The 13,253-nt window shown below is 29.3% G+C and overlaps 1 protein-coding gene across 4 annotated transcripts in view; it reads right to left on the bottom strand.

The window, feature by feature from the left end:
- Positions 1-13,253, bottom strand: part of LOC117177978 (5-oxoprolinase) — a 68,448-nt gene that overhangs the window by 27,899 nt on the left and 27,296 nt on the right. For all 4 annotated transcript variants that reach the window (XM_033369135.1, XM_033369136.1, XM_033369133.1 and 1 more), the window contains exons 9-14: positions 8,812-8,940; positions 6,755-6,956; positions 5,579-5,801; positions 5,360-5,498; positions 5,007-5,284; positions 1,603-1,863 (exon numbers count right to left, since the gene is read on the bottom strand). In XM_033369135.1, coding sequence (XP_033225026.1) covers positions 1,603-1,863; positions 5,007-5,284; positions 5,360-5,498; positions 5,579-5,801; positions 6,755-6,956; positions 8,812-8,940 — 1,232 coding nt within the window. The remainder of the gene's footprint in view (positions 1-1,602; positions 1,864-5,006; positions 5,285-5,359; positions 5,499-5,578; positions 5,802-6,754; positions 6,957-8,811; positions 8,941-13,253) is intronic.

The raw sequence follows: 13,253 nt of genomic DNA, 5'->3' as shown, positions 1-13,253 counted from the left end.
TCAGACTTATTGAACATCCTGCCTCGTTATGATATTCATGAATACAACTGATTCGTAATTCAATTATGTTTGCGGGCAAAAATTACTTTGAGATATTTACTCCTAGTCTTATTCAAAATAAAAAATTAAATTGGAACATTATAATATTTTATCTATTTTCTGATACCAAATTCATTTGCGCCAAATCTGAAATTCTCCGACTTTTGAATTTCCAAATAAATATGTTTCTGAGACCACCTGGAAAAACCAAAACCAATTTTAAAGATCCACTCTTTAACTTTCCATCCATCTATATTTGGGACTATTCATCTTCATGTTTATATAAATAGCAGGGATTTAGAAAAACGTGATTTTTTGACAAAACTTTTTCAGAGGTCTTTGTTTATTACAAAATATAAATATGCTTTTTATTTTCATCGCTTTGAAACCCACACGATTCCAATCTAGAGAATTTTTTCTTTAAATCCAACACAAAAAAACGGCAAAATTCTTTAATTCTGAACAAAGAAATAAGCTGCTAAATTTGGACGGGTTTAACTAACCCAGTGTGCATACTATGTCACTTAACTATAATGTGTATACCAAGTGTTAATTTAAATCCAAACAAATGTAATTTTAATAAGAAAGGTTTATTTCTTGAAAGCAGAAATAAAGTTTTGAACCAGGAAGACAAATTTTCGACAAAATTATTGACCATTTAACGAAAAAAGATTTTTCAGTCAATAATGTTTTAAAATCTTTTTTAATATTTTCTTTAAATTAATAATTAAAATTAAAAATCACTTTAAATGTTGCCAGGAGTCTCGAGAAAATTTTTTTGTAATGACAACTATCAATTTTTGTAATCTTTCTAACCGTTTCGATATCATTTTAAAATTTCCCAGAAATCTTAGACCAATTTTTCATTCTCTTGAAACCTTTGTACATATTTGTTCAAAACTTCATAATATCTCTTATGCATATTTAAATTTGTTCTAAAATGTTGCATTTATACAAAACTGCAATAATGCTCTTTAAAATCTGGGACATATGTTTTCTAAATTTAAGGAAATCATTTTAGATATTTTAATATATTTTTAAGTACTTTTAAACAAAACATTTTTTTCAAAATAAAAATTCGAATAACATTTTTCCTGGAATGTTACAAAAAATTTAATTTCTTGAAACCTTTAAAAAAGCTACATTTTGTTTAAAAAAAATTTTTAATAAATTTTAAATAAATTTTAATTAATTCATTAATTATATCAGACATAAAAATTTAAAAAATCTTAATTTACTTATCTGAAATCTTTAAATCCAGATCCAATTACAATATGTCGACATAAAGACATATTTTTAATTATTTAAATTAATTGTTTATGACTATTTTTCAAAATCAAATGTTAAATAAGAGCTTCAGTCTTCGTCTAGCCATTTATTATTTTCATACGTATCATGATTACTTTGAATATAAAAAAAAGATTTTATGTGGTTCTGAAATACTGTTCGACCAAAAAAAAACTATATTTGTATAATTCCAAATTTTTTATTTTCACTAATTTATTATAATAGTATTTGTAGATGATGGGCGAAAATTATATTATAAAAAAATAATGGACTTACCTATAAAAGACAGGAGTAATCACAGTAAGATCAGGAAGATGCGACCCTCCAGCTGATGGGTGATTTGATAAAATAGAATCTCCTGGGGCAAATATACCATTAAATGCTTTTATTTGATACTGTACCGTTTCCTGCATTGCACCCAAATGTACAGGAATATGTGGAGCATTTGATACTAAACCACCATCTGGTCCGAAAATGGCACATGAGAAATCCAGGCGTTCTTTAATATTTGTGGAAATTGATGTCCTCTGTAAAATTCTTTAAAAAAGCATAAAAAGAATAGGTTTTATTATTTAACTAGCATTTAGGGCACTTCGCGCGCGAAACCGTTCTTGGATTTTTATTTACTAAAATTTAAAATATAGAAAGTTTGAAAATCCATTTTTAAACAAACATTTAAATATTAAGAGATTGAGTTCATTTGAAAACGTGCAGTCAGAGAATCATTCCCACTCAACTATTTTGATTTTTCAATATGCATAAGACAACTAGAAAAATTTGTTAACAAATTTAAAAGTATTTAAATTTAAAATGTTTAAAGGCACATTATCAAAAAGGTATACATTTTTATTAAAATAGTAATCTTTCTATTATTATTTTTATCTTTTTCTTTGTGATTCTAATTTTATTTCTTGTCCTCTTTCGAAATCTATTAAACATTTAAAAAATGTTAAAAATCGACAAACTCAGGATAGTATTTATGAAAATATTCAAAGTCAGTTCACTCAAAAACCCCACCATTTTTTTTTTTTTTTTCTAGAATCGCCCTCGTATAAATAGTATATCCCATTATATTCTGTTCTGCGCTCGCGCTTTTAAAAGAAGATGAACTTCGTTTTTAATTGAAAAAAATAGAAAAAAGATAAAATATTAAAATTATTTCTCTAAAATAACACAAGAAATATTTGTCTTTGTATTATCTAACTTTTTATTGCGAAAATATTGATAAAATAATTTTAAATTTATTTTTTCTCATGAAAACGATCTTATGGCTTTATAAAAAAAGATCGTAATTCAATAGTTATAACTATTTTCAAATCAAACTTTCGCCTTTAAAGTTGGTTTTTGAAAATAATAAAAAAAATATGAATTTGCGTTTTTGAAACAACAACTGTGGGGTTTTGAGTAAAGTGACTTTGAATATTTTCATAGAAAACGCTACTATTTTGTCAATTTTTACTTTTTCTTTAATTGTCCGACGGATTTCAAAAGAAGGCGAAAATTTTTATCAGAATCTAAAAGACAAAGAATAATACCTATGAGTGCAAAAATTTTCATCCGATTTAAAATCAATTCGTCGAGCATTTTTGCAAAATTTTGAAACAATAATTAATAATTTCTAATATGCGTTTATATTAGGAAAAGTATTCCGAGGATTCCGTGGATTGGAAAGGAACTGAACTTGCATCATTTATAAATAAATTTGCTATCAAATTTGCAAAATTTTAAACTATGATTTTTAAAATTACATAATTTTATTAGAAAGGAGTGGAATTGTATTATTTGTAAATAAAAGCTTTTAAAATGGTAAAATTTCGTTTTGAATTTAAGAATCTCATTCAAAATAAAGAATAAAATAAGAAATAGGTAAAATTAATTTTAAAGAGTTCAAAACTGATTAATATCAGATTAGAAAGCATAAGAAATTGAAATTGTATTAATTTCCATTAAAAGCATTCGTAAATAACTAATTTAAAGTTAAAAACTTGTGAATTTAATTCATTTATAATCTAAATCAATTAAAACTAAACAATTTGAAATTAAAAAATAAATTTTATATTTTCAACACAAAACTTCTAAAGTTCTAAAACTTGTTATTACATAAGAAATTTGCATTTAATATTAAAATCAATTACACAAATTTTTTCTAAGAACAAATAGTAAAATCAGAATCATTTTTGCAATTCTAAATGGGAATATGTTGATTTAAAAACCTTTAAAATCCAATTTTTTATTTTTAACAATACCTTATAAATGAAGTAATTGTAAATGGGCAACTTTAAAAATATATATATTTCTGCTAAGGAACATTGCAAATCAAGCGAATCTGAACTATATTTTAAACTGAACAATTTTAATTGTCAAGATTTGTAATAATAAAACTTTTTCAAACTCAAACCCTTTACAATTTAAATTATTTCAAGCAATTTTAGGTCATTTTAGAACTCAAAATTTGCAAATTTTTTATTGTACTTTTTAAAATTTAACCATGAAGTATTTTTCAATCTTAAGTTATTCAGTTCATAAAACCTTAAATTAGAAATCGGACAATTTTAAACTATTACATTTAAAAATTTTTAAAAACAAGATCGCTACAATTCCAATTTTTGAAAATGCACTATTTTGAACATTTTAATTAAAAACTGTTTTTTTTTTCTCTTCAAGTTGAGTTCAAAATTGTCAATATTTTTGAACATTTTTCAATACAAATTTTTTTTTAATGTGTAGTTCTAAAACATTCTTATTTCTAAGGCTTGAATTCGATTCATTATTGTCTTACTAATTCATTTTAATTCATTCTAAAGCATTAAAGTCTAAGAATTTTTAGGAATTGAAAAAACCTAACTATTTAGAAGATTTTAATTTGAAATTATTCAATGTAAAGCTTAATCAAATTTAAATCGCGAACAACTTCAATATATAGTTATTAATTTGAAAACAGACTATCTAAACTTTTAATATGATATTTTTCAATTTTAACAGATTTAATAGTGGAACTGCCCTGACATTTTCAATATTTAAATTTCATATTACAGTATTTTAAAATTTAAATATATTAGAATTAAAGCTTATAAAGCAAAAAAAACTTTAGTTTTAAGGCATTAAAAATTAAACTGCTTTAATTTGCGCATTCCGTACCATAATTTAAAATTGACACTATAGACATTTTGAAGATGATTAATATATTATCAATAAGTAACATATTATCAAATATCAAGTGACATTTAAAACAATTAGATCAATTTTTTTTTACAAAAAATGTGATTTTGATCCAAAGGAAAATCGGTGTCGCATTAAGCGTTAAAATTAGAAGATTTTTAAATATTGCGTACCTTAAAGTTTAATCATTCTAGAAATGTGGAACATTATTACTTCAAGCTAAAAATTGGTACTTTTAGAAATGAAGGAATTGATCCTTAAAACGATAAAGATTAAGAAAAAAATGAAACCATTTGACTCAAGAAGAATGTTCATTTTAGAGCTTTCGCGAATTCTAAATTGTGTAGGTAACTTCAAGATCCTTTAAAAAGAGCATTATCATTAAATATTTTTATTTAAAAATCACAGAAACTGTTTATCGGGAGACTTTTAATTAGATGCAAAAAAAATTGCAAAACCTATGAGCATTCTTTAATTAATTAATAAGAAATATCAAATACTGTTCTTGAATTGTATAATACCTTCCCATCTGTTCAGCAATACTCATAAAGCGATGAGAGAAAATGCTCAGTTGTATTGCATCCAATTGTGTAGTGACCTTCATTCTAAGACCTTGGCCAATTGTAATTCTGACATCACCTCGAGATGTAATAGAAGCAGTACAATCAGGTTCAATCAAAAGCGTACTTAAGCTGTCCATAATTATTGCTGGTCCAAATATTACATGGCCAGGTGATAAGGATTCTAATTGGTACACTTTTGTATCGTGGTACCCACTTTCAAAATAGGTTTTAGTCACCTATAGGGAATCATTTAGAAAATATTTTTTAAAAATTATTGTAAATGAAAAGTCCCGGAGAAAAATGCGACCAACTTTTTCTACTTTTAGTGGTTGCTCAGAAGCAGGCATTAATGGATCTTCAATTACGTCCGATTTTCCAATTCCTCGAACTCTAACATCATTTATAAAAATTTTCCTCTTCGGCATTGTAAAACCGAATTCTGTTTTGTACCTACAAAATAGTCAAACATTTATAGTTTTAGCTATCAACTAGCTAATCTAAGAAATCAGTTTTATTTTTATCGTATTCACCGTTGCAGGAATGTTGTCAAAAAATCACCGTGTTTTGTACTTTCTTCTTGAGCATTTGTGTTAAAGCTTGGAGTAACCATAAGGGCACAGTCAGTCCCTTCATATCGCATATGCAAAAAATATTCTACACAAATTTGAGAGTCGGGAAACCCCTGCTTATTGAGTTTCAATTTCACTTTTTGTTCCAAGTTGTTTAGACGATTGTCCAACCGTTCAAAGGACTCTGAGATGAAAAAAGGAAGATTATTAAGGTCAATTATATTTAGATTCGTAATACAAAAATACAAGTTAGCTTTAATTTTATAATTAATGAATATTGACATTTTAAATGTAATTGAAATAAAATTTAAAATCCTATTCAACGTCCTATAATTAAGTTAATGTACAGAATTCCTGAAAATACAACCAATAATCCAACGACCAATTTGGACAACCGCCATTAAATATTCATATTTCAATTTGAAAAAAGATGCAAATTTTCCTTAAAAAATAAAATACAAAAATTCTTTTTTCAGAAAAAAATAAAAAAGAGTAAAGAAAAATGAGGTGGCAACCAACCAAATCCCCTTTCTTCTATTTCTTTTCGTATTTTTATTTTTATCAATTTACAGTTACACAATATTTATAAAAAATGATCACCAACATTTCGGTACTCATACAGCACCCTTATAAAGGCAAGAAAAATATAAGCAGGCAGAAATAGCAACGAATCCACCATGCTTTCTTCGCTACCCCAGAATCAAGTCAATAATAATAATAATAATCACTTTATTCTCGGTTATCGGGAAGTTGAGCATTGTGATTTCGTTGCTGTTCCAGCCTGCTCAGATTTTCCTTGTCTTGATAAGGGTGCTGTATGAGTGCCGAAGCGTTGTTGATTATTTTTTACAAATTTTTTTTATCGTGACTTTATAATAATAAAGATAAAAAATACAGAATAAAAATTAAAAGGGGATTTGTTTGGCTACCTTCTCAATTTTCTCTTCTCTTTCTTATGTTTGCGAAAATAAAAACCAATCATTCTTTTCTTATTCAGGAAAATTGTAATCTTTTTTGAAATTCCAAAAGGAAAATTTTAGGACAACTGTCTAAATTTGTTCGTTGAAATATTGATTTTATTTTCAGGAATTCTGCACATTAATAAATATGTTATTAATTTTTTAACTTTAAACTCACCTTTTTCATAAACTTCTATACTCGGTTCTTGTGCTTCTTCTACGACATCAGCAAGAGCCATTCCATAAGCTGATAAAATTCCTGCATATTTATGTACAAATACTGTTCCCATTCCTAAAGATCTTGCAATTGCACAAGCATGTTGCCCACCAGCTCCACCAAAACAGGCCAAAACATGCTGAGATGTATCATAGCCTTTTGCCTAATCATTCAAAAACGGCGATTTCAATTATTTAATTTTAATCCAGGTGGCCACTATTTTTTGCATTTTCATCTCCCAGCTTTCTCCCGTTTCTCCTAGTAAATGCTCGTTATCTCCCGATTCCGAAAAAAAATATACTCTCTTTCCAAACCCCACAATTTTTTCCTATATACGATCAATTCTTTTTTTAAGTACTTAAAAAAAGTATGCAAAAGATGGATTTGATCCATTCATTTCATCTAGAGTTATTGTGTTTACGGACGGATGGACAGACGGCTGGACGGACATTCCATGGAAGATTAACAACCAACATTTTTCGTCTACCAAACATTAAATTTCGCGTTTTGTGTTCGGAAATAATTGACACGTATTTTTTTATTTCAATGTGAGACTCGAAAATCTCGAGATATGATTTTTCAAAATTTGGCAATCGGGAAAAATAATTTATTTTAAACCGCTCACTGTAAAACAAATTTGGAATAGACAAATTTTTTCTTGTACTGAAACTACGCATTTAACGACAAGGTTTGGAAAATAGTATAACATATACCTCCTAATTTCTTTTTTGAACTTGGAACATTTTTTTCCGTTCTTTTGCGCCATGTAATTGTATCATTTTCAAATCGATCAGCTAAAAATTTAACAATTTTATTTTGAATTGAAAAATCACTAAACTTTATGATTTTATAATAAAATTTCGAAAGTACGACGAATTCAAATTATAAAAAATTGAATATGTAAAGTTTCAAAATTTTGAAATTGGATTAATTAAATTTTGAATCTTGGAAATCAGATTATTTAAGATTGTAGTATTTATCATTAAAACCATTCAAAGTTAAATAATTAAAAATTAAAAGCTTTTGAATTTGAATAATTTAAATTTCAAAGCGATTAAAATTTGACAATTTAATATTAGAAACTGATTTGAATATTTTAAAGTCAAATCTTCTGAAATATTGAAATTTAATATTTTTTACATAACATGGAGAATCAAAAAATTTATACTCCAGTACGTTAAAATTTAAGCAAATGCAAACTTCAATTAGATCTAAAAAATTTTTTACTCGCGAAAGATTTTAATTCTAAAACTTTTTTATATACGCAAACCCGTTAAAATTTCAATCATCAGAAGTAAAATTCTTAGCTTTTAAATTGTTAATTATACTTTCCAAAATTCAAAAAATTTAACTTCAATTGCAAAATTAAAACCTACGAGAGAGAAAAATGTAGCGTACAACATGCAAATTCATAATCCTGCAATCCTTCACATTTAATATTATCGAAATTATTCAATGATTGATGTATTAAAGTTAAGTTTCTTGATTTTGATCACGAATCTGAACTCAGATATTGAACATTTTTAAATAGAGATTCTATTAGAATCCTCAATATTGAAATTTTCAAAATCTGAATTCAGATTCGTGATCAGCGACCCTGAAAACTTTTTGGTAAACATTTCAAACAAAATTCAGGAATATTTCAATCTTCTACAGCCCAGTGGTGTCAGAACGCGCATTTCTCTGGCATGCGCAGTACGGGCTCCTGTGTATTTGCCGATTGACACATGGCGTTACATAACCTAAAAATACACAGGAATCACTACTGCGCATGTCAGAGATATCGGCGTGCTGACACCACTTCTGCAGCCATATTACATCTACTATATTGAATTTTTAAAAACTAAGTTCAGATTCATGATCAGAGACCTCGAAAACCCCGTTTTACAAGTTTTCATAAAAAGCCGTTCATATGAAAAATGTGTGCCGAAAAGAGTTAACTTCTCAATAATTATGTTTAAAGAACGATTATTTCTATAAAGTAACATACAATCAATTAAATCAACTTAATTCCATACCTGAGTAAGAGCTCGAATTGGACGACACATGGCCTCATTCGCAACTCTGATAAATCCCATGGCTACAGCTTCAATACTCAATTTCTCTTGTTGTGCTTTTATTCCTTCTTTTAAAAGAAAATCATTGACCTGAAATACATTGCCCAATATTATTACATTCTATAAGCATTATTCACTTTGAAAATTTACGCTGACAAAGGGACACCGCCATTTGTGAATTTGATTTCCGGTTCATATATTTATTTCTTTAATGAAAGTTCATTACCTGAGTATTTATTGGCCAAGCCAATAATACGTTCTTTTTGAAATTTTTGAGAAAATGTATTTTAAAATATTTGCTAAAGACCGTAAAGAGTTTGGTGAGAAATACTTCCGAACGGCCGATGGCTCAGGCAGTAACGCTTTGGCATCATAGTCGGAAGTTTGCGTCTTCGATTCTCACTTCTTGCACTTTTTTATTTATTGAAATGTTTATCACTGAGAATTGACTTTTTTATCTTTATCACTTTTTTCCCCAATCAAATTAATTTTCTGTGAATCTTATTATATTTTTCATAATGTTTACTAATTGTAATTGAGGTTAGAAGGATGGGCGAAACATTTAAACGAAAAATTGTGTATCTTGCGAAAAAAAGATAACGTTTTAAAAAAGTAAGTTTTTTTGTAAAAAAAAGTATTTAAAAAAATTATTATTTAAAGAATTTCTTAAAATTATTGATTCACATTAAATTTTGAAATATTTAATAAATGTAAATAAAAATTGAATCAATAGGCTTCGTTTAAAAACAGATAATTTATTGATTCAAATGAATATTCAGTGGAAATCATTATAATCAATAAAATATCTGCTGTTAAACAAAATTTATTGATTCAATAGCAATTTTTTCTCAGTGTATTTTTAAATTAATTAGAAATTGTGAGCACGCTTGTAATTTAGTTTCATCTTCTTAAAAGCACATTGCATTAAAATTAATAAATGTTGAATCATTGTTGTAATCTTTCTTGTTTAATTCATTTTTAAGTTATTGCCTTTTTTAATTTATGTGAGTTTCAATTTAGTTTTATTATCTTGAAATTTGCATTGCACTTGAATTATCTTAAATTGAGCATATATTCTGTTGAATTTCTTGAATTCAATTAAATCACCTTAAATCCATTAAATAATCTTTTTGAATGATAAAAAGATATTTCGGGTTTCACTCGTGTAAAAAAATACGAATTGTTGGCCGACGTTTCGTGAACATTGCAGTTCACCTCTTCAGGGCTGACCTGAAACTGAGGTATCAGGTCAAGATGTTTGTGTAATCGTTCTGTATTAGGATTTGTTTAACGTTTTGTAATTCCTTTTGTAAGTTATCTTTATCGGATATGGATACAGCTCTATATACAAGGGAGTTGATGACCGATTGTTTTTGAGATGGGGTTAACAAAACAGGAAAAAACCGCAATTAAAGAACTCAATCAAAATAAAGATATTATAATATTACCCGCAGACAAAGGCAACACAACAGTAATAATGAATAAAGAAGACTATAACAACAAAATCATGGACCTTCTAACTAACAATACATACAAAAAACTTAAAAAAGACCCCACAAAAACAATAGTCAGTAAAACAAAGACTCTTCTCAAAAACTCTAAACTTGACAGCCAAACAATATCTAACTTAATACCTGCCAATCCCATCTCTCCAAAACTTTAAGGACTCCCAAAAATCCACAAAGAAAACATTCCACTCAGACCAATCGTCAGCGCAATAAACTCACCAACTTACAACCTAGCACGTTTCCTCGCTGCAAAACTAAATCCTTTTACAGGAAACTCCATCACTCACGTCCAAAACTCATTTTACTTTATTAAAAAGATACAACAGATTCACATTCAACCCCAAGACATCATAGTGAGTTTCGACATAGTATCTCTTTTTACGAAAGCACCAATCTCGGATACAATTAATATTATTAAATCTTTCACAAACTTCCCTTCCGAGCTTGTACCTTTGATAGAACAATGTCTCAATAATACTTACTTCTCGTTCAATAACCAATTCTACGAACAAACCTCAGGGGCACGCAATGAGATCCCCAATCTCACCTGTAATAGCCAATGTCTTTATGGATCATCTAGAAACTAAAATCTTTAACCAAGCCAAACTTAAACCAGAATTCTAGTTCCGTTACGTTGATAACACATTTGTCATCTGGCGACATGGACGAGATGAACTAAATAAGTTTTTCGATTTTATCAATCAATTACATCCTAATATCCAGTTCACCATGGAAATAGAACAAAACGGAAAATTGCCTTTCTTGGACGTATTTGTTTACAAAAAATCTGATAAAATATTAGGACATGAAGTTTACAGAAAACCCACGCATACAAACAGATACTTACATGCCTCCTCCCACCATCACCCATCTCAAAAACAATCAGTCATCAACTTCCTTGAATACAGAGCTGTCTCCATATCAGACAAAGATAACTTGCAAAAGGAATTACAAAACGTTAAACAAATCCTAATACAGAACGATTACACAAACAAACAAATTGATAAAGCAATAAGAAAACACTCGAAAAAGCAAGTCAACACAACCTACGAAAGAGAGAGAGAAAAATGACCACCACTCTACCCTACATCCAAGGTGTCACAGAACAAATAGGAAGAATTCTCAACAAAAACAACATCCAAACCATATTTAAACCACATGCGAAAATAGGACAACTACTAAATAACCCTAAAGATAAAAAGGCACCCTTCAGTGATCCAGGAGTATATAAAATCCCTTGTTCTTGTGGCAAAATCTATATTGGAGAAACCGGGAGAGCGGTGAGCCAACGTATGAAGGAACATGAAAGTAAAGTCAGGCTAAAACATTTCACGCAATCAGCACTAGCTGAACATTATATCGAAACAGGACATAACATTTTATTTGATGAAACAAAAGTCATTGCTACAACACACAACAAATTTCCAAGAAAACATAGAGAAGCAATCGAAATCTTAAAACACTCTAATAACATCAATAGGGACAATGGATATAATACCAATCCGATTTGGCTTTCCGTTCTCCCGGATTTAAAAAAAAAAGACTTGATTGGCCAATCAAGTTCGACCGATCCCCACGGTGGGGCGCTCTGGCCAATCAGAGACATCGTAGAAAATATACCTAAGAACATCATGACCTGATACCTCAGTTTCAGGTCAGCCCTGAAGATGTGAACTGCAATGTTCACGAAACGTCGGCAAACAATTCGTCGTTTTTTACACGAGTGAAACCCGAAATATCTTTTTATCAGAATGAATCATCGTGAAAGCATAAAATCTATTATCAATCTTTTTGAATAATTGCAATTTTCTGAAATTCGTTTTTTTAACTCTGAAATGGCACTATGGGTATAAAGGACCCCAAAAAATTGTTCAGCTCGAATTAACCGTACTAAATTCGAGAAAATGGACCACGTGTCCACTTTTACCAATAATTGAGATCACTAACTAAAGGTAAAGTGGGTTAGTAAAGAGCGGCAAACGTCAGTATACGTTGGACACCCGCTCAAAGTAGACCTTGTAAAACCGTCGAGTCTTTATTACCCGGTGTACCGTCAGTGAGAAATAAAGTGATTTTCAACAAAAATTTGTGCAATTGATATAGAAGCATTCACATATGAAGTCACGCATTATTTCAAGATTCCCCCCCCCCCCCCGGTATCTCTTCTTAAGTTCAGTCACGAATTAACGAGACCCTCACCTATAATATTACGTTATGTTCTTTCGACCCCCATCCCCTTTAACAGTTTTTAAAATAATTATAAAATACTTTTCGCAATCTTCTGAAATATGGGAATCAAACGTTACATGAACATAATCAAAAGTATAAACCTGATTATTAACACTTTTTTATTCTTTTTAACGAACGCGTAAAACCGCTAGGATATATAATTAAAAATTTTTCATAAGGACAACCGCAGGATTTCGCCGGGAGCGGGTGCTAATCTAAAAAGTTGCACCCGCTTCCAGCGAAATCGCGGTAAAATTTCAGGCACAACCACGTCTCACAACCCTGAGATAGGTGGTTACAGACAGAGTTACAGACAGAGATAGTAATAAAGCACTCTTAGTGCCGCATTGTGCCTTTGAATGTAGGTCGTTCCCGCGTGAGTTGGACAACTAGATAGTATGTGAGCTAAATGCTCGGGGTGTGCATGGCACGCCCTGCAGCTATCATCAGGAATGTCTTGGCTCAAAATGTGGCGACGGTATGTTAAAGTGGAAATGACACCGTCTTGGCATGCAAAAATGAAACCCTCTGTACCAGACTTCAATCCGGGCAATTTAAGGAAAACAAACGTTAGCTCACAAGATATTGACTGATCCTTCACATTTCTGTGGAAGATACCGTGCATCCTCTTATCGAGGAGCTGTTCACGAAAGTTTTTCTCTTGTG

This window comes from Belonocnema kinseyi, chromosome 8, assembly GCF_010883055.1.
Source record: "Belonocnema kinseyi isolate 2016_QV_RU_SX_M_011 chromosome 8, B_treatae_v1, whole genome shotgun sequence".
Lineage (NCBI taxonomy): Eukaryota > Metazoa > Arthropoda > Insecta > Hymenoptera > Cynipidae > Belonocnema > Belonocnema kinseyi.
The sequence above is the reverse complement of the archived record's forward strand: the minus strand, read 5'-3'. Positions and strand labels throughout refer to the sequence as shown.